This window comes from Equus przewalskii, chromosome 1, assembly GCF_037783145.1.
Source record: "Equus przewalskii isolate Varuska chromosome 1, EquPr2, whole genome shotgun sequence".
NCBI lineage: Eukaryota > Metazoa > Chordata > Mammalia > Perissodactyla > Equidae > Equus > Equus przewalskii.
The window spans coordinates 172,466,677-172,489,175 of record NC_091831.1 but is presented as its reverse complement, the minus strand read 5'-3'; the positions used below and the strand labels follow the sequence as shown (position 1 = coordinate 172,489,175).

General features: G+C 38.9%; 1 protein-coding gene across 1 annotated transcript in view; it reads left to right on the top strand.

The window, feature by feature from the left end:
* Positions 1 to 22,452, top strand: part of SLC25A21 (solute carrier family 25 member 21) — a 438,847-nt gene extending 416,395 nt beyond the window's left edge. Inside the window, exons 10-12 of the mRNA XM_070629002.1 lie at positions 17,805 to 17,986; positions 19,133 to 19,185; positions 22,212 to 22,452. Of these exons, the coding sequence (XP_070485103.1) occupies positions 17,805 to 17,986; positions 19,133 to 19,185; positions 22,212 to 22,273 (297 nt within the window). The 3' untranslated portion in view covers positions 22,274 to 22,452. The remainder of the gene's footprint in view (positions 1 to 17,804; positions 17,987 to 19,132; positions 19,186 to 22,211) is intronic.
* Positions 22,453 to 22,499: the final 47 nt, after the last annotated feature.

Sequence of the window (22,499 nt, the reverse complement as noted above, 5' to 3'; positions counted from 1 at the left end):
CCATTTCATACTATTAAAAGCATTTTTGTAGACTCCATGATTTTGCCTGGTCCTTATCACAATAACTGTCATTTTCAGATAAGGAAACCAAACGGAAAGTTAAGGCCCCGAGCTGAAAGTTACCAAAGTAATTTATCTGAGGTCATACAGCAGGGGGAGGGAAAAGGCCAGAGGCCGGGACTCTCTCCTCCGTACTCTGTAATGCTGTAACTCTACATTTTACCTTGTATCTTGTCATACATAAGTTATCTCTTAAAAATGGTTCCTAAAATTTAAATAAGTGAAATAGCTAGAATATCCAGATAATCAGATTCCTCATCTGCCTCATTCAGGCCTGAAACCTGGACCTCCCTTTTCACATCCTTCATCTAAAATCCATAAAAACACAGGATTATAAGGCACAGCCCTGGAAAAACTAGGAATTACCAGTTTGAAAATGTTGCCCTATGTTATATTTTTTCCAGCTTTATTTTTAAGATCTAGTTGTTCCAATTGAATGGAAAATAAGTGGCTACTATAGAGAAAAGACTGCTTTGGATATTAACTGACCATGGAATTCATTTAATGGAGGCATTCATTTACATCTTGCAGTAAATGGAATGGAATGTCAGTATAAAGAATTATCCCTTCTCCCTAGAAAGAGGCCATCACTTCTCAAAGTAAAGCCCACTGGAAACAGATATTGATTAACTTAAATGCTGACATCTTTTTCAAATATCCGTGGGAGTAAGCTTTCATTGCAAAAACAATTTCTTTTATTCCCATTCCAAGCTGGGGATGTGCGGAGCATATTATTTGCAATGTTGACACACAAATGAGAATCATAAGATTAAAATGCTACATGTCTTTAATAACTTTGTCTTCTAGTTCCATATTTACTGCTTTTCATATGTTTCCCTAAGTAAAATAATAATAATAGTAGAAATCGTTATCTAAAGCTCATGGCTGTCAACAGTATTAAACTGTGCTTTCAGCTTGCATCCTAATTAAGCATGTTTGCAGGTTATTTTGCAAAACACAATAGAACTTTTGTGTTGAATTTTGCCATGATATAAATTACATGTGTGGGTTAGAAATATTCAGGGAGAGAATAATTTTTCATATGTTCAATCTTTCTTACTTAATAAACCATTTGGACCTGTCCCTGTGGTCATTTTACTACAGACAGCATTAAGTCAAACATATTATATTTTCTCCTGAGGTAGTGTTTCTAAAAGATTGCCTTTTAGAAATGCAAATGTTTTTCTTTTTCTTTAGATTTTTAATATTTTCTTTATCTTGTAAATTCTGCAGAAAGTCAGAGGGTGGTACCAGATGCACTTCAGTTTATCAGAAGAAATGTGGAAATTAGTTAGTTGCATGATTTAGAGCTATAACTTTCCCTAAGGTGTGTGCTGAGCTGAATGAAAAATGCACCTTTGGGTTCGAGTGGAGAACTTAGACAGAGATGTTTGTGTTTTGAAAAGAAGAATCTCAGTAGAATTAGATCATAGTAGGATTTAATTTATGACCATTTGTTTTTCTGATTCTCTCTTACTCGATCATTATTCTTACCAATCATCTGGTAATGGGAAGGGCAAGAGCATTAAAGTTTCATTAAGAACAACTCTCCTTTCTGGTAACCACTGGGGTAAAACTAGAAGTATATATTATCTATAAAATTTCAGGATATGTGACAAGATTCTGCGGTAAAAAGCAGTATCTTTATTGGCAGTTTTCACAGACTCTCTGGGGTGTGTGTGTTGCGGAGGAAGAGGGCACGGGGGAGGGCAGAGAGAAGGGCGTTAGGGGTTCAGACACCTTCTTAAATAAACTTCAGGCCAAAATTTTCCAGTCAGGCACCACCCAAGTGGATGGAAATGAGGTGCAAGTAGCTTTAGATTCTCAGTGGGCTCCTTCTATTCGTTCGTTCCAAAAGTGCTCATGGCCCTACTACCATGTGCCGGGCACCATCTCGCTAAGTGTCAGCACTGCTCCTGCCTTAATGGGGTTTACCGTCTAGTAGAGGAGACAGACAACAAACAAGTCATTACACAGGGAACTGAATCGCGGCAATTGTCTAAGTGCCATGAAAGACAACTCTCAAGCTGTGGGAATTTATAACCAAGGATCCTAATCTAGACCCAGGGTGGGGCAGGGTGAGAATATGGGAAAGGCATTCTTTCAAAAATGATGCTTAGGCTGGAGCTCAAGGATGAGGATTAGCCAGGCCAAGATGAAAACGATGAGTGGAGACAGACAGACAGAACAGGCTGTGTGACTGCCCTGAAGGAGAAGGAGGCACGGGGACCTGGGAGAGGATGAAGAACAAGGGTAGCTGGTGTACGGGAAACCAAGGGAGAAAGCAGGCAGTGCAGGCTGCAGAGGCTAACTGGGCCACAAGGTTTTAGGCATGTACTAGTAGGGCAGCTGACTCCCTGTGGATGACCGAACTGAGGGAGCACATTGAACAAACATATTACATAAGTGGACTAAATGGGCATGGGAACGTTTCATTTATAGAGGTCCAGAAGTAGCATCTCACGAAATAAACTTGGTTCAAAGACTTCTTCTTCTTGATCATCTGCCTACCTCCATATCTAAGCATCTCAGTTTGTCCTTGCCTTGACTTCTCAACCTTTAGAATTTTGTTTTGGGAACCTGGTTTGTTAGTTTTCCTTGGGGTCAGTGCCTTTATTGAGGCAAGGAATAGACTGAACACACCAAAACAGAAAAATCCTACAGGGTTCCCAAGGAAATACGTTAATACGTTCCTGCATTTTGTATAATATTCAGTGATATAATTGACTCTCAGATGGTATTATCCTGTATATATATAGAGAGAGAGAGAGGGTGAGAGACAGACGTGTGTGCGTGCATGTGTGTGTGTGTGTGTATATATATATATATATATATGAAATAATCAAATGATAACTATTATGCCTAAACCCTAACCCATTTTGACATTGTATGTATTTTATAATTTGAGCTAAGTGAGTAAGGCCTTTAAAATTATTTTACATTTCACAACACTTTAAAGAACGGATAGCTTAGGGGGAAAAAAGGAATTTTCATGGCTATTTTCTGAATGGCTACATTTAGATGCTGAGCTTTTAACAAGACTTTGATTTCCTTCCAAAGCCCAGAGCCCTGCAAGGACAGGATCTTGGGAATACTCCACGTTCTTGAAGAATACTTATCAACTAAACCATCTCATTTTAGTTAGTGACCTTCTGTGGAGTGAGAAGCTAGCATTTCCCCAAATTATCTCACATGAAGAGAAAACAAACACTGTAAGAGATTCTCTGATAGCTGTGAAGTGGAAACAACTGTATTTTTTAATTAAGCTTCAATAGAAGGTATTTTCATTGGGGGACAATATAGCACAATGCCACGACATCAGGAGAAAAAATGCTTCTGTCGAAGTTTATGAACAAAACAACAAAAGAGAGCCAAGATGAAGGAAAATGAAAGCTGTATACTGAGAGGTGACTCTACTCTGAGTTGACTTGGACCCACTAAAACTCATAATATCTAAAATGCAAATTTCTTCCTTAAAAAAAAAATGCACTTGACTCTCACTCAAGCTGCCTCCTTGTTCAGCTACCAGGAGGCAACTATGATTTCAACTCACCACATCATTTTCATGATGCCCATCGCCAGCTGTGGGGAGGACAAGGCTGAGATGCTGTTATTTGCCTCGTGGTTTTTACCAGGTGGTTAACCAGTGTGCGTATCTCCCTCCTTTGTAATTTGCTTCTGAGGCCTTGGTTCTTTGTGTATTATGTCTTTATAAAGGAGAAACAAGGCATTTATTAAACACCTATGATGTGTCGAGGTCAGTATACATACAAAGATGAATGTGTCATGGCCCCGTCCTTTCCTTTAAGAGGCTTTGAAGGAAGCTTCACAAAACATCAGTTTGGTGCCCATCTCTGCTAGATCCCATCAAAGACTGAACCCAAAGACTGAGCCAGAGCCCACGCTCTTAATCGTTGTTCTGTACTAATGTATGGACACGTAAGCCTTTGAGTCTTTCTTTCTTTGGGATATAGCCACAGTCCCTTAACCCCTCTTCAAATGACATGGTTTCAGGCCCTCTGTGCGGTCTATCTCTCCCGCTGTAGCTGCATCAGCTTTGTCAATGGCAGTGTCAGAACTACACACTACTGCTGTTTTGAGTTGATCAATTCAGATACACGAGGATCAACCCTTCCTGTGATCTGAACACACCCCTTTCTTAAGGCAGCCAAAGATTGCACAGAGATGAATTCTTGGGGGATTTGTCATGGGTGAGGAGGGGGGAGAATGGATGTTGCTTTTACATCAAGATGTCGGTATGTATAAATCTTCACGGTCAATTAAAATCCCCAGATTACATGAACTGCAGTCAAATCTAGTGTCTCTCATCTCAAATTTGTGCAGTTTGTAATCACTATGCTTAAACTTAATCCTGTGGGTTCAGTCCAGTGCTAGAGCCTGTGATGATCATTTTTAATGTGGAGTTCCTCATCTGTCCTTCTAGTTTCCCCTCCCAGTCTGTGTCATCAGCAGATCCAATGACACGCCTTCCACATCTTCACCCATGGTCATCCAGCTCCTCTTCAGGCTGTTGTATGGACACATCTTTCACTGAAGAACTATTTTATTTAGCCAGATGAGGGATCTCCAGCTATACTCTCATCCATCTTCCATTCAGTGTCTTATTAATTTGATGTGTTATTAATCAAGATAACATGGAAGAGTTTTTCAAGTGGTTTTCTGAAATCAAGGTGTGCAGAGTGATTCAAAAGGAAATGAAACTCTCAAAAATGTATTACTACAGTGAGTTTTCTGCAGTTTCCTCCTGTGGGGATACGTCACAAACATCATGTTTGTATCACCTCTTGCAGCCTTTAGGAAATGAAAGGCCACATCACTACCACGCTTTTGACTATTGGTGGTGATGCGCTACAAAGGGGCTGGAATGAATTAAAGTAGAGAATTGATGTGTGCTCTTAGCACAAACTGACCATTTGTAAGAAGATGGAAATAATTGTGACAGATCTTATTATAATTTGTTTGACCATATGGTGACATATAATCTAATTACTAGGTCATAGATTTATTAAAATGTTCAATTCTTTTTGAAACACCCTGTTATGGTTTTGACATTCTTGTCATCAATTTGCTCACTCTCTGGGGGAGGAAGAAGCAGAATAAAAGAGTTCTGCAAAGAAGTGCTTCATGATACCCTGAAAATCATGTGACTTCTCAGAGGACTTCCATTCTGTCTTTAATTTTCTTATCCAAAGCATTTTATGGCCATCTCTTTCAGTCACTTCTCAGCAATAATTTTAGTTCTTCAAATGGCAAACCTATTTTAGCAATTTCTGACAAGCAATGCTAAATCTGCTCCAGGATCATCCAAGGCCAATCCTGAACAGAGATCATTCCTCTCAGTGTGCTCATTGTAAATCTGTCTGAAGAAGCAGGGTATCTTGACTTCATTTTAGGTGGTTAGGAACACTTAAAATGACTCAAAGCTAAGCTCAGAGAGGATCTCAGATCTGGTATGGTACCAGGAGGAATTAAAGGTTGAGTGAATTGCAAGGAGCAAAGGAAATGTGGTTGGGGCTGCCCTGAGGCAGGAAGATTCTAAGACCAGACTTGGGTGTGTATACTCATGCTGAGCTCCCTTAAAGGAAAAGCCTGTCCACTGCGCTCAGCTCAACTTGCCTTGTGGGGGCAGCAGGCTTCCTGGCCAGTCCCCCTCACCACCCCTAGTCTTCACTAGCTAGCAAATCCTGCTTCCCTCATCTTCCTTAACCCCCACCTTCTGGCATGTCTCTGTGTGGAATGTCTTCTTAAAGACGCCAGACCCTAATCACAAAGGCCTGCAAGGTGGGCGAAGGTTCTCTGTTTATCAAGCTAGCAGCCAGCTGGCCAGTCACTTAACAAGGCATCAGAGCTCATGCCAGGGAAGGTAAAAGGGGAGGCATAAGCTTCTTTTATCAAGATATTTTGCCTCTGCATATTAACTCCTCAACCACCATTGCCCTAAATTACTGGTGCTGTCTTCAGCTGCTGGCTATATAGTTTGGATTAGATGGTTAAATCAGTTACAAATATGTAGCGTGTTGATTGTTAACTATTTTGAGTCATATGATCCCATTTCTGATTATTTGGTGACTTTTGTAGAATTTTTAGAGGTTGTGGAACCTCACGGCCGCCAACGTTTGGGATCACTTATTAGTGTCTCTTGCTAAGCTGTAGACGGTCTAGAAATAATATGTCCTGTCAGGGAACTCAGTGATCTTCCTGAAGAGAAGCTGGTAAAACATCTCTTCAGCTCTGCGCTCACGCAAAGATTGCAGTGTAATGGAAACAGCCAGGGAGTTCTAGTAAGAGACCTGGTGTTAATTCCCAGTTCTGGTGCTTACTAGTTAGCCATATCTCTGGCAAGTTATAACTTCGCTCTGTCTCAGTTTTCTCATTTGTGAAATGGAATGTTAACATCAGCCTTAAAATGTTTGCAGGGGAATTAAATAATTTTTAAAAACTATGGATATTGGATTTTGTATTGCTATCTCAAAATAAGGTCAATGCATGTAATATTCATTATTTCAGGCTATTCAACACCGGCTTAGTTATAAATCTCATATTTTATGAGGAAAATAAGAAAATATTTAGAGGAAAAGAATAAAACTCATCTGTAAATGGGGACATCATATACAATACTTATAAATAAATATTTAAAAGGAAGTGTGTATTTTAAACATGAGGAAGAAAAGGTTAGTTCGGTAACAGTTTTTTGTCGTGATGAATTACATCAAGAATGGTGACAGTTGATTGCTCCTGCAATTGAGCAAAAGATTGGAATACAATAGTTTAGGCTTACGTGTGAGGAATGTGGGTTAGGAACAAAGGAACTGATTGATGACAATTGAAGGAAATTGTGGAAGTGAGTTGGAAATTTTTAATAACAGAATAGATTTTCATCAGCGTTAATATCCATTAACATAATTAAGGTGTAACCCATCCTAAGTATTTTACTTAGACTAGGTGACATTTTATTTTTTAATCAATTTTTTTTCTATTTTTATTTTATTGTGGCAAAAACAATGTGAGATCTACTCCCAACGCATTTTTAAGTATATAATACATTATTTTTGACTTTAGGTGCAATGTTGTACAGCAGATCTCTACAACTTATTCATCTTGCTTAGCTGAACTTTATGCCCACTGATTAATAACTCCCCATTTCCCACTCCCCTTAGCCCCTGGTAACCACCATTCCACTCTTTGACTCTATGAATTTGCCTATTTTGGATACCTCATATAAGTGGAATCATGCAGAATTTGTCTCTCTGTGACTGGCTTATTTCACTTACTATAGTATCCTCAAGATTTATCTATGTTGTCACATATTGCAGAATTTCCCTCTTTTTAAAGGTGAATAGTGTTCCATTGTATGTATACACCACATTTTCTTATCCATTCATCTGTCAATGGACCTTTAAGTTGTTTCCACATCTTAGCTATTGTGAATAGTGCTGCAATGAACATAGGAGTGCTAATATCTCTTCAAAATCCTGATTTCAACTCTTTTGGATAAATACCCAGATGTGGGATTGCTAGATCATATAATAGTTCTATTTTTAATTGTTAAGGAACCTCCATACTGTTTTCCATAGAGGCTACATCGTTTTGCATTCCCACCAATAGTGTACGAGAGTTCCAATTTCTCTACATCCTCGCCAACACTTGTTGTCTTTTGTTTTTTGATAATAGCCATCCTGACAGATATGAAGTAATATTTCATTCTGGTTTTGATTTACATTTCCCAGATGATTAGTGATGTTGAGCCTTTTTTCATATACCTGTTGGCCATTTGTATGTCTTCTTTGAGAAGTGTCTATTCTAGTCCTTTGCCTATTTTTTAATCAGGTTATTAGTTTTCCTGGTATTGAGTTGTAGGTGTTCCTTATATATTTTATATATTAACCCCTTATCAGATATATGGTTTGCAAATATGTTCTTATTCCATAGATTGCCTTCTTACTCATTTGTTTCCTTTGCTGTTCAGAAGCTTTTTAGTTTGATATATTCTCACTTGTCTATTTTTGTTTTTGTTACCTGTGCTTTTGGTGTCATATCCATGAAATCATTGCCAAGATTAACATCATGAAGATTTTCCCATAAGTTTTCTTCCAGGAGTTTTATGGTTCCATGTCTTACATTTAAGTCTTTAATTCATTTTGAGTTGATTTTTGTGTATGGTGTAATGTAAGGGTTCAATTATATTCCTTTGTGTGTGGATATCCAGTTTTCCTAACGCCATTTGTTGTAGACTGTCCTTTTCCCGTTATGTATTCTTCGCACACTTATTGAAGATTAATTGACCATATATGCTTGGGTTTGTTTCTGGGCTCAGTATTCTGTTCCATTGGTCTATATGTCTGTCTTTATGCTGGTACCATAATGTTCTGATTACTGTAGCTTTGTAATATATTTTGAAATCAGGAAACGTGATGCCTCCAACGTTACCCTTCTTTCTCAAGATTGATTTAGCTATTTGTGGTCTTTTGTGATTCCATATGAATTTTAGTATTTTTTCCCATGTATGTGAAAAATGGCATTGTGATCTTATAGGGATTGCATTAAATCTGTAGATCACCTTGGGTAGTATGAAAATTTTAACAATACTCTAAGTCTTCCAATCTGTGAACATAGGATGTCCTTGCTTTTGTTAATCTTCTTTAATTTCCTTCACCAATGTTTTGTAGTTTTCATTATACACGTCTTTCATCTCCTTTGTTAAGTTTATTCCTAAGTATTTTATTCTTTTGGAGCTACTGTAAGTGGGATTCATTTTCCTAATTTCCTTTTCAGATAGTTCAGTTTTAGTGCATAGAAAGATGAGCGATTTTTTGTATGTTGATTTTGTATCCTGCAACTTACTGAATGTGTTTATTAGTTCTAAACTTTTTTTTATTGAGTCTTTAGATTTTTCTGTATATAAGACCATGTCATCTTTAACAGAGACAATTTTACTTCTGATTTGGATGCCTTTATTTCTTTTTCTTGCGTAACTGCTCAGACTAGGACTTCCAGTACTTTGTTGAATAAAAGTGGTAAGAGCAGGCATCCTTGCCTTGTTACTGGTCTTAGAAGAAAAGCTTTCAGTTTTTCACCATTGAATATGAGGTTAACTGTGGGATTTTCACATAAAGAGCTTATCATGTTGAGGTACTTTCCTTCTCTTCCTACTTTGTTGAGGGTGTTTATCATGAAAGCATGTTGAATTTTGTCAAGTGCAATTTCTATATCTATTGAGAAGATCATGTGATTTTTATCCTTAGTTCTGTTAATGTGGTGTATCACATTAATTGATTTTTGTATATTGAACCATTGTTGCATTCCAGAGATAAATCTCACTTCATCTTGCTGTATGATCCTTTTAATGTGCTGTTAGATTTGATTTGATAGTGTTTTTTTGAGGATTTTTACATCTATATTCATCAGGGATATTGGCCTATAGTTTTCTTTTCTTGTGGTGTCTTTGTCTGGCTTTGGTATCAGGGTAATGCTGGCCTCATAAAATGAGTTAGAAGTCCCTCCTCTTCAATTTTTTGGAAGAGTTTGAGAAGAATTTGTATTAGTTTTTCTTTAAATGTTTGGTAGAAATCAGCAATGAAGCTGTCTGGCTTTCCTTTCTTGGGAGGTTTTTGATTGCTGACTCATTCTCCAATCTAGTTATAAGTCTGTTTAAACTATCTATTTCTTCATGATTTAGTCTTGTTAGGTCATATAAGTCTAGGAATTTGTTCATTTCTTCTAGGTTATCCAGTTTGTTGGCATATGGTTGTTAAAAGTAGCCTCTTATGATCCTTTTTAGTTCTATGTCATCAGTCATAATGTCTCTTCTTTCATTTATGATTTTATTTATTTGGGTCCTCTCTCTTTTTTTCTTAATCAGTCCTGCTGTGGGTTTGTAAATTTTATTTTTTCAAAAGACCAACTCAGTTTCATTGATTTTTTCCTATTGTTCTTCCAGTCTCTATTTTGTTTATTTCTGCTCTAATCTTTATCATTTCCTTCCTTCTGCTAACTTTGGGCTTAGCTTGTTCTACTTTTTCTAGTTCCTTGAGCTATAAAATTAGGTTGTTTATTTGAGATTTTTCTCCTTTTTTAATGTAGGTGTTTATCACTATGAACTTGCCTTTTAGTACTTCTTTTGCTGTATCCTGTAAGTTTTGGTATGTTATGTTTTCATTTTCCTTTGTCTCAAGGTATTTTCTAATTTTCTTTTCAATTTCTTCTTTAACCCAATGGTTGTTCAAGAGTGTGTTGTTTAATTTCCACATATTTGTGAATTTTCTCATTTACCTTCTGCTATTAACTTCTAGTTTAATTCCATTGTGGTTAGAAAAGGTACTTGATATGATTTCAGCTTTCTTAAATTTATCAAGAATTGTTTTGTGACCAACATGTGATCTGTCCTGGATAAAGATCCATGTATGCTTGAGAAGAATATGTAACCTGAGGTTTTGGGGTAGAATGTTGTGTATATGTCTCTTAGATCCTTTTGGTCTATAGTGTTGTTCAAGTCCTCTGTTTCCTTATTGATCTCTGTCTGGGTATTCTATCCGTTATTGAAAGTAGAGTATTAAGGTCTCCTACTATCATTGTATTGCTATCTATTTCTCCCTTTAGTTTTGTCAATCTTTGTTTTATGTATTTAGGTGCTCTGATGTTGGGTGCGTATGTATTTATAATTGTTATATTTTCCTGGTTGACTCACCCTTTTATCATTGTATAATGTCCTTCTTAGTCTCTCTTGACAGTTTTGACTTAAAGTCTATTTGTCTGAAGTAACTATAGCCACTTCTGCTCTCTTTTGGTTCTCATTTGCATGGAATATCTTTTTCCATCCCTTCACTTTCAGCCTATGTGTGTCCTTAAATCTAAAGTGAGTTTCTTGTAGATAGCATGTAGCTGGGTTTTTTTAAAAGATCCACTCAGCCACCCTATGTCTTTTTGTAAAAGTTATTTTATTGAGGTCATAATAGTTTATAACATTGTGAAATTTCAGGTGTGCATTTTCACTTGTCAGTCACCATCCATATGTGCCTTTTTACCCCTTATGCCCTCCCCTCACCTCTCTTCCCCTCTGATAACCATTAATCTGTTCTCTTTGTCCATGTGTTTGTTTATCTTCCACAAACGAGTGAAATCATGAGGTGTTTATCTTTCTCTGACAGCCGGTCTATGTCATTTGATTGGGGAATTTAATCCATTTATATTTAAAGTAATTATTGATAGGGAAGAATTTATTATTGCCATTTAGGTAATTGTTTTTTGTTAGTGTTGCAGTTCTTTTTCTATCTTTTCCTCTCTTGCTGTCTTCCTTTGTATTTTATTGATATTTTTGTGTTGATATGCTTTGATTCCTTTATTTATTTCTTGTGCATAACTTCTATAGGAACTTTTTATGTGGTACTTACATAAAATATCTTATAGTATTAACAGTCTTTTAAGCTGATAAACTTAAGTTTGATTGCATACAAAAACTGTACACTTTAACTTCTCCCCCCTGACACTTTCTGTTATTGGTGTCACAATTTGCCTCTATTCATACTGTGTATCTTTTAACCTCTTTTTTTATTTATAGTTAGTTTTAATACTTTTGTCTTTTAACTTTTATCCTAGATTTAAAAGTGATTTATCCACCACTATTACAGTGATAAAATATTCTGTATTTTTCTATATGTTTACCTTTACCAATGAGTTTCATTCTTTCTTATGTTATCCTGTTGCTGTTTAACATCCTTTTGTTTCAACCTGAAGAACTTCCGTTAGAATTTCTTGTAAGGCAGGTCCAGTAGTGATGAACTCCATCAGCTTTTGTTTGTCCAGGATGTCTTTATGTTCCCTTCATTTTCGAAGGAAAGTTTTTCTGGGTATAGTATTATTGGTTAGCAGTTTTTCCTTTCAGCACTTCAAATATATCATCCCATTCTCTTCTAGCCTGAAATATTTCTGTGGAAAATTTGGCTGATATTTTTATGGGGATTCCCCTGTATGTGACAAGTAACTTTTCTCTGAATGCTGTCAAAATTCTCTGTTGTCTTTGACTTTTGACAATTTGATTATAAGGTTTCTCAGTGTGGATTCCTATGGATCCATCTTTTACAGTATCCTTTGGGCTTCTTGGATCTGGATGTCCATTTTCTCCCCCAGATCTGGGAAGGTTTTAGCCATTATTTCTTTGAATAAGCTTTCTGGTCATTTCTCCCTCTCTTTTCTTTCTGGGACTCTCATAATGCTTATTTTGATCTAATTGATAATGTATCATAGTCCTTTAAACTATCTTTACTCTTTTTCATTTTTTGCTCCTCTGACTCAATTATTTCTAATGATCTGTCTTTGAGTACGCTGATCCTTTCTTCTGTTTGATCTAGTCTGTTGAATCTCTCTAGTGAATTTTCCAGTTTAATTGTTATATTCTTCAGCTCCATGATTTTTGTTTAGTGATTTTTTATATTTTCTGTCTTTTCATTGAAATTCTCACTTTGTTCCCTTAAACTCAGTGAGCATCTTTATACAGTTATTTTGAATTCTCTATTAACTAAATCATATAACTCTGTTTCTGGAGATTTATCTTGTTCCTTTGTGTGGAACATCCTTGCTCGATTCTTCATTTTCCTTGACTTTTTATGCTGTTGTTTGTACAAGACAAGGGAGCACCTTTCCCAGTCTTCATAGACTGGCCTCATACAGAAGAATACCTGCACAGTTCAGTCTGACTAGAGACTCCAGGGACCTCTGCCAACTCTTTCCCTCCCAAGGGGGAAGCAGGCAGCTATTGTTTTTGTCTGCTCACTCTGTGCTGAGCAAGGGGAGAGCTATGGCATCTATCAGTTCAAACCTCCACCTCAGGTCTCCTTCAGGTGGCTAGACTGTACTGGGCCCATTAGAACTCCAAGACCACCAAGAAAGATGCCAGTTCTTCGGGAAGCTCCAGAGAAGTTGGGGTGTTGAGTACACACATCAACTCTTTGCCTCCCCAGTGGGAAGCTGAGAGCTGGGGTTTCTCATCCACTCACTCAGTGTTGAACTGTGGGGAGGATCGTATCCTCCATCCGCCAGCCCATGTTACTGTCTCCATTCTCCCTCAGGTAGGTAGACTGTGCCAGACCCATCAGAACTCCAAGCCTGGCAATACAGACTCCAGTCCTCTGGGGAATCCCCTCAGAAAAGTTGGTGTGCCGGACATGTAACCCAATCCTTTCCCTCCCCTAGGAGAAACTGGAAGCTAAGGAGTCTTCTTGATTGTTTGGCACTACACTGAGACAGGAACTCTAGTGAGAGGGTGTTCTGAACCAACCTACTAGCTTCTTTGAGTCTAGTTTCATGTTCATCCAGGGGGCAGGAAACTTTTCATTAATTTCTAGATTTCTACAAGAGAACTTGTCCATGAATTGTTGCTGAATCAGTCTGTGGGAGGAAGGAGGGTCCAAGGCTTCCTACTCTGCCATCTTGCACACTTTGAGAACCCCTGAGTTCATAGATATGGTTGAGATATGCTCTGACTCCAGAGCAAGAATGTGTATGGAAATCTTTCCACTAAGGTGAATTTCCTGATAACCCCCATGAAAACGAGGGCTTCCTGTTTTAAGCCTCCGTGTTTTCAACACTGCACTGCCCTTTTCTTACTTTATAAATTTATTTGTAGGGGAAATGGTTTCATGAAGTTCTTTTTAAGCTTTTATGAGCCTGATAAAATCTATCAACACTCTCTTCAGAAAAGCCCATATACACATACACAGAAGCATTGCTTATAATTTCAGGAGGTTATTGGACACCTCCCCGACTAGCCCACCCACTGACCCTAGGAGTCTCAGTAGAAAAACTGCCCTAAGGCAAAGTCTTGTGTTCACTTGGATGTAACAAAAATTCCCTTCTTATACTTAACCTTTGTGTTAACTTATTTGTAAAATAGGAATAATAATAACAGTTCTTACCTCAAAAATTGTGAAGATTAACAGATGTAATACATGGAAGAGCCTAATTTGAAAACCAAAAACACTAAATATTATCTTTTTCTCTCTCTTTTTAGTCTTGCTAAAACAATCCTCATTCTTGAGGCAGTTGGATGCCTCTCCCTACTAGGGGAAAGATCAGGAAGTATAAGAAACAAGAGCCTAAAGAGTAATATTTCAAGGCCTTACTTTATGCCCATTTAATTCTTTTGCTAAAATCTGGTCACAGGCTTCCATATCATGGTTCTTTCTCTGAGTCACTGAGCAATGGCATCTAGCAAGCCTAGGCCTGCCTCTGTGACCTGGGAGTTACAATTCATTTGCCATGAAATACTCCACTTTGCAAATGTCCAATGCCTTGTCATATCCCCATGTTAACGCCTCTTGGCAGAAAGGAAGAAATGTAAAGTTCTAATAGGGGTTCATTTCCGGGCTAGAAGACACTGAGTCCTGCGAAATAGTGATTAAGGGTTAAGTCTGATTCTCATTGTTTCTACAAAAATAAATAAATAAGTACATTGATAGGCCAAAAAGCAGACATTTATTTAGCACCTACTGTATACACTGCACAATAGGTGACACAAAGAGGAGTAACACATGCTCCTATGCTGTGCTGACTCACAGTCCAGCAAGGGAGATGGATACACACAAAAATAAACCAAACACAAAGTGAACCATGGCTCACAAAGGCAATGATTGTGGCTCAGACAGTATTTCAGGAGTACAAGAGAGGGAGAAATCAATTTTGATGGAGATCCATAAAAGTCTTTTGAGCAAGGTGGGATTTAAGCTGGACCCTAAAGGAGGAGTGAAACTGCTGTGGGTAAATATGATGGGGAAGGACATTCTAGGCTATGGGAGCAGTGTGAAGAAAAGCATGGAGTTAGAAAAGTGCTTGGTATGTATTTGGACAATTATGATTTAACCAATGTGACTATAGTATAGGTTGGGGGGTAGAGGTGTAGAACTTGAGGCTAGGAAGATAAGTTGGAAGCATATTGTGGGAAAGAAACCAAAGGCTGAGTGAAGAGCTTTGGCTTTAGTCTCCATGCAGTGGGGAAGGATTGAGGATCGTTGAGTACACAGATACCAGAAGGAGATCTGTTTTTATAAGAAGAGAATCCTGTTGCCTCTGCGAAGAATAGATGATAGAAGGCAAGAAGAAAGCAGGACCTGGTGAAGGTAAGGGGAGCTGAACTAAAGTTAAGAGAAGCAGGAGTAGCCAGAAGAAGATGAAGGGGAGAGGCATTTGAGAGGCTGCACTCACTTGAGGATGGTTGACGACACACAGCAAAGAAAGCAGAGACTAGCTGAGAGGGCATCCTTGGCACAGCCAATCCCAAGCCGGGCTGCTGTGTAAAACAGACCATGGGCTCAGAGGAAGTGACTGGCTAGGGGCCCAGAGGCCATGTGGTGAAGGATACCTCTTGGCCATCCCAAGAAGACTTTTCTCCTCTCTAGAATTCCCAGAGGGATAGCAACTGACCATCTGCTTTGCCTGCATGGAATATCAAAATCACTCATTCCTGGGCATGGGTCCTCAGCCTGGCAGCTTCAGAAATCCTGAAGATCCTTTAAAACAACTTTCAGGCAGTTTCCCAGGTGATTCTGATCTGGCAACCTGAGATGGGTCTGAGGTGGGGACAGGCATCCATATTTTGTAAAGCTTCCAGGTGATTCTGATGCACAACTGAATTTGGGAACTACTGTGGGACCTTACTGTTGGGCTGGGAAATGTATAGAAAACATGGGTTCAAAACATACTCATGCTGGTGAACACTGGGATGCCTTGAAGACCTTAGATTTTTGTCTCCAACCGTATCTCAAGCATAACGACCTTCACTGAGTGTCTTAGCTTACCCTCCATCCCCAACTCTAATCCTCAGCAAACACATCTAGAGATGGGAGAGGCTGCATGCTTGACAGGGTCCCCTGAACTTCCAAAAGGACAATGTGCATACAAGTCATCATTTTCACCCTTGTCTTCAATTGAAAAAGGAGAGCTTGGCTGTGTCACAGGGGAACCATGAGAAAGTCTTATTACAGGGTGCTTTGGGTCTTTGAAAACAGGCTACATAATACTACTCATTTTCTGCCAGAATTTTACAACATTCATAGCACTTTTACTGCTGTTATTGTTTTATCTCTCAGAAAACTCATACAGTACAAAGGCAAGGCAGGTATTAAAAATGTCACACTGGGCTCTGTGTGATTCAGTGACTCGTGCAAGGTCAGACAACCAGAGCTGGTCCTGAACCCACCGTCCTCCGGAGCTGCAGTTCTGCTTCTGTGCCGTAAGGGAAAGGGTAACATAAAGGCATTTTTCTCTTCTTGTAAAAGAGACAAAAGGGGGGAGGGGGAATTATTTAAACACACCTCCCTCGTTCTGCAGTCACTGCATTGTTTTTCCTGTTGAAACACCCTGTTGGTTTGTAAATCCCTTTAACCCTCCCCAGCACCTGTATGGCCCAGATCCAAGAATTACCACCGAACCCCTCACTTTTTACACTTAGCCACATAGGCGTTTCTGTGACAGCTCTTGGTTCAGCTGAAAATTTCAGAGCTTCCAGAAGTTTTCTCCTTCCAGAGAAGCTATAGAAGCATGTAATGCTCAGACTTGATTTTTTTTTTTTTAATGAAGCAGAATATGTTTCTCCCCTTTAGTTCTCCTGCCGCATAAAATAGTGCGATGGTCCGGCCCTGTGTCATTCCTCTGTGAAGGTCCTTCTGAAATAGGGACCAAAAGCCAGGGCAGGGCAAGGATGGGGGTGTCTCCATCAGAAGCTTATGGCCTGGGGTATGACCTCTCTTTAGGGTAAGAACTGAGGCTGAAAACATAATGAGAACTTCCCAGCAAATTCATTATAACAAAGCATAATGTGAGCTCACTAGGCACAAAAATAGGCTGAAGGAAAGTGACTCCCACATAAGACCTAATTAAATACTTTGATGTCAGAAAACAGAACAGGGAGGGGTGGAAAATCAAAGCAGACCAATGCGAAGGACCTAAATTTAAATAGAAAGAAGACATGTTTTTTTTCTCTCTCTCTCTCTTTCTCTCTCTCTTCTTCCCTCCCTCTGTGTCTCTGTCTCTCTCCCCTTTTCCTCCTTTGCCATGAAGGAAGAATAAGATTCAGGAACAATGGGTTGCAAATTCTTCAGCCAATTAGTCCAGTGACTTACTACTGTTTATAATGCACAGAATGTCACAGGCTGTTTTGCAGCCTCCCCAAGTTGGTTTGTTAATAACAGGAAGCTAGCACTTCTCAGTACAGTGGATCAGCTACACGTGAAAATAAATGCAAAAAACCTGGAGGGGAATAGCGGCAGACCGAGAGTAGCCTTGATTTAATTTAACATTTGGGGGTCCACACACAAATGAGCATTTTAGTAGGCTTCATGGTGGAAGTTGCTGTCATTTGTAAAATATTCTGGCCAATTAGCTAATAGTGTGCTTGGATTTCTCCTGTTTTGATACAGTAATACTAAGTACATTGTGAAGCCCAATTATACAAATCATCCCCATATGCCATACCAGTCTTTCTTTATGAACTGTGTTTATAAATCCTGTGTGAGGAAATGTGTACTTCAGCAATTTAGACCATGTGTAAAAACATAGCCAATGGGATTGTCAAGAAAACAAGTTCCAGCCTAGGAAATCCTAATGTGTTCCGCTGGAATAACAGGAGGGTGCCGGGGAGTGCATTGCTCTGCTTAAATACATACTGCTTTCTAGTGTTTAACCAAGTGAGGGGCTTCCGCTTCCCTTTCTGTTATTTTATTCTTCTTTTCTTTTAGGATCCAACCTTGGAGTTTTTGAGAAAATTTGGGATTGGTCTTCTCTCGGGTACAATAGCCTCAGTCATTAACATCCCTTTTGATGTTGCCAAAAGTAGGATTCAAGGGCCTCAGCCGGTTCCCGGAGAGATCAAGTACAGAACCTGTTTTAAAACAATGGCAACAGTCTATCAAGAAGAAGGGTAATGCATTCTTATTTTAATAAATGTACAAGACTCAAGTATGGTTAAAACCATATTGGACTTCCATTTTGATGAGAGCCATTGAGCCCTCCTAAATTGGGTGTGTCTGAGGAGCTCTAGGGAATAGCTGACAGGCTTTTTGAGATAATACAATAATGAGATGTTGGCAAATGTTCTCACACCATCAAGAAGCCTGAGCCACAGTCATAGAGTTCCCTGCATGTTTGTCTTAGAATGCGAAGATGAACTTTTTGCTTGTCAGTTTGCATAATATGCTATTGTATTTAATATGCCCTGTTAACATATGGGCAGGCGCTTGATTGTCTTCTGACTGTAAATCTCATCAAAATGTCAATTATATTCACCTGGGAGAATTAAACATGAGAGTTCTGTGAAAGTAGTTTTCTTTTAAAAATTTAAAGTATGTGCCCTTTTCTGCTGGTCTTTTTTTTTTCTTTTTAAGATTTTTTCTTTTTTCCTTTTTCTCCCCAAAGCCCCCCGGTACATAGTTGTACATTCTTAGTTGTGGGTCCTTCCAGTTGTGGCACGTGGGACACCGCCTCAGCGTGGCTCGATGAGCAGTGCCATGTCCACGCCCAGGATTCGAACCAACAAAACACTGGGCCGCCTGCAGCGGAGCGCAGGAACTTAACCACTCGGCCACAGGGCCGGCCTCTGGTCTTTTTTTTTTTTACGTCTTATTTTTGTTTCTTCATCCGTCACCCAGGTCTTATTTTCAAGTAAACAAGTAACATTTTATTATTTTGATCTAAACTGCATCATATTTCCTTATGTGAGGACTGAGTTTATAGGCTTTTAAATTCAATTACAAAAGTCATTTTGTCCATATACACAGCTGTCTCAAAAGTAAGATCTGTCTTGAAAGCAAAAACCATCTCGCTGATGAAAGTCATATTTCTGATTGGACAAGACTAGCGTAGCTTGGGTAATAAAGAGTTGATTAACTCTTTCCCCTTGTCCATTTGCTGCAGAGAATACTTAGCCGGATACTGTCTGGTTTGCAATGTGTGTAATTTTAAATATTTTTTTTTTTTCTAAATGCTATATCACCATCTCAGTCAAGCTGAGGTACAACTCCATTTTGTTTTCAGAATAAGAATGTTGCTCTTTCTCTTCTGGTTATAGGATTTTAGCTTTGTACAAAGGCCTGCTTCCCAAGATTATGAGGCTTGGACCAGGTAATGATGCTTTTATTACTTATATCCTTCCTTCTTTCCTTTCTTGTTTGTGTCTATCAGCAACACTGTGATAAAAAGTTTATCACACTATAAAAGATGGAAACCTTGAAGATATAAAGTTGTCTATGAGCATTCAAGATCCTGAACGCATCCATTAGAAATGTTCTAGCTTTGTTTATAAGGTATTATTTATGGCCTTGCTGGAGGCTGATGGAAGCCAAAGCTCAGCTTAAGTCAATAGGAAAGGATCCACAGCCAGTGGGAGGCTGAGTGAGCACAGAGTTACATACATGGTGGCTTCTGGCTGAAGGGCAGGATTTTCACTGAGTGAGGGACCAGCCTAATAAAACTTTTCCTGGTGCTCCCTGTTCATTCTTGCTCCTGTCTCAACTTCATTTCAAAAAGAGAAAAAGAGGACAACTTGCCTCCACAAACAGCAAGAGCCACTGGTCTTCACAGTCACCTCTGGGGCGTGGTGAAGCTGCAGCCTGGCTCTTGCCTTCCTGGCCTCTGTCACCGTGATGGTGGAGGCTCCTGGCTCAGGGCCTTCCCTCAGGACACCACCCACAAAAAAACTGCCATTCCCACAGGGAGAGTCAGCTGCCTCTATGTAAATAGATAGGAAAATAACTGCTGCAGACCCAACCGCCTGGGCAAATAGTCTTGGATTATAAGCAACCTGATGAATAAGTACAGAAGTATGTGCTAGACCACACATATATTTTTTTACCAGGTCATACTCACCTACTTCGACATCTTGGAAATCTTCTCCTACTCCTCTTCTCTCTCCCTTTCCCATTCCCCTCTTTTCACCCAATGTCTAAGTCCCCTACCTCACTCACACACAGGCACATTCACCTTTAGCTCTCAATCCAATGAACCAGCATTTCTACCAACCTGAGATATAGACCTACAGTCTGTAAATGGAAGCTGGTGAACTGTTCACACTTTCATGTATTTAGAAAACACCTCCACAATTCCCAATCCACCTGTCCCAACCTTTCTAGGCTTTTAAGCATGGATTTTGCTTCGCCTTTGAGATTCAGACCTGCCTTCTGTTAGTCATTGGCCCATGTGTAAAAACGAACCCAATAATAAAGAATATTGGTGATTTTGTGCAACTCTCTCTGCAAGTATGTGGTGTTTTCCCTTCACCACACAGTAAAAACCTGCTAGTAGACTAGTATTAGAGAAAATCATAGGATTGGCCCTAACCCAGCTTCCTCATGACGGGATAGGCCTGAAAAGAGTGGTGGCCAGAGAGAGTTGAGGTAAAACAGTAATTGACTGGAACCTTAATCCAAAACTCTTAAATAATCTGACCCCAAGTTTTGTTAGAGGCTTGCAAATGTTTGGTTGGCTTTTTAAATGTTTTTGCATGAGGTGTCCTGAGTTGCTGTGGTGTCAAATCCAATGGAAAGTGTTGTTGTGGACACACTGTCCAGATTAAACAAAACTGTGAACAACTGGAAATCTCCTTCAAGGACCTGGCCTCCACTCTCATTCCAAATGCGCAAGTCCTAAGTAACTTCAAAGGAAAGACTTTTGAGTTAAGGCTAAGAATTTTTTTTTTTTTTTTTTAAAGAGAGAGACAGTAAAAAAGAAAAGAAAGGTGAACCTGGAATTTTCATCCTTTGTTCTAGAGAAGGATCCCATCTTATTTTCATAACAGCCTTAGCAGCTCGCTGTGCCTAACGATCAGGTACCTCCCATGAAAGGAGAATCTCGAAGACTGTAGTTTAAACTCCAAATATGTCTAGGCTGAAAACTAACCCAAATCTGTGTGTTCTTGTCTTACGTTGTGAACAGCTAATAAGGGTAAACAGAGTAATTACATACATATTAACAGGCAGCTGTCGTGAGTCCTTTTCGTTCACAGAGTACCGAGAGGGCTACAGCAGCTGAGAGGGGTCTGATAGAGTATCTTCATGGGTTAAAAATGAAAATTACAGGCAGATAATTATCTTTGGTATATGGTTACACAAACATGTGCAGCCTGTAGATTAAAAAAAAAGCACATGGCAGTATGTACAAAATAACTAAGATCAAAATCAAGTCCTATTTCTTTCTGTTAGACATCAATCTTCTGCTTATGCAGCCAAGTCTTCTCTAAGTTGTGCTCAGGATATTTGTCCACAGTTTGATTTTATAATATTTTTCAGACAGACATGAGAGGACAAATAGAGGTTGTTGTAAAGGGCACAGGACATGTGCCCTCTACTGCATCAGATAGAACACAAAATCATCCACATACAAATGCTTCTCCCAATGTGTAGATATTCAGCAGCCTTGGTGCTTGTTTTCCTGTATCACATTCCTGTTGATGTTTTACATAGAAAGCCTCTTTGCAGCCAGTTATATAACTCTTCTCTTCCTTGAAAAATGGTGGTCTTATGACACCCAACCCCTACTACCAAATTTTCAAGTGCAATCCATATATATCTGAGGTAGATAGAAGAAATGACAACAAAAGGAGGGTGAAAGCCAGCTAAGTTTTGCAGTACAGAGTTTTAAAATATTCAGAAGCTATTTTTCACATTGCAATCCAGTTTGAAAGCTGTAAGAGAAAAACAGACTCATCCATTAAGCACCATCTTAGAGATTTCCTTCTTGAATGCAATCCGATAATGCTAATTATGGACTGAAAAAGATAAATCCTTTGCCTACATATGAAGAATCTGGAAGTTTCTGTTTGCAGGAAAGTCACATGCCCTTACATGACTAAATGTGTCTATATTTATTTACTTTTAAAAATTAAAAGTGCCTGAAAAAGAATCTGATGAGGAATGATGAAAGTTACAGAAACTCATGGGGAAAAAACGTATTTGGAGATTCAAGATGGTCTTGATTTTGCTCTGAGTATTTTCCACAATAGTTTTATATCTCTGTATTGTTGCTCAAGAACTGATGATTCCAACCAGCCCCTGCCCAATAGGTTGCATGACTTCACGGATTCAGAAACCTAGTGGGAAAGATGATACTTTTTCACAGGGTTTGCCATTAAAACCAGCTCTTTTCTTTTCTAGGTGGTGCAGTCATGCTGCTGGTTTATGAATATTCCTACTCATGGCTTCAGGAGAACTGGTGATTGCCTAGGAAGTGTTTCCCCCCTTGAAATAATGGATATTTCCTATACAGCACCATGAGAAGGAGAGGCTATCAATCAGCTAAGCTGATGCAATTATTAATTATAATTACACCATTATATACAATTCTAAAGGGGAAAACAGTTTGTTCAAGAATAAAACCTATTTTGAAACTTCCAAACTTATCTCTAAGTAATTTTAGATTGTAGTTTTAGCCATGTCCACAAA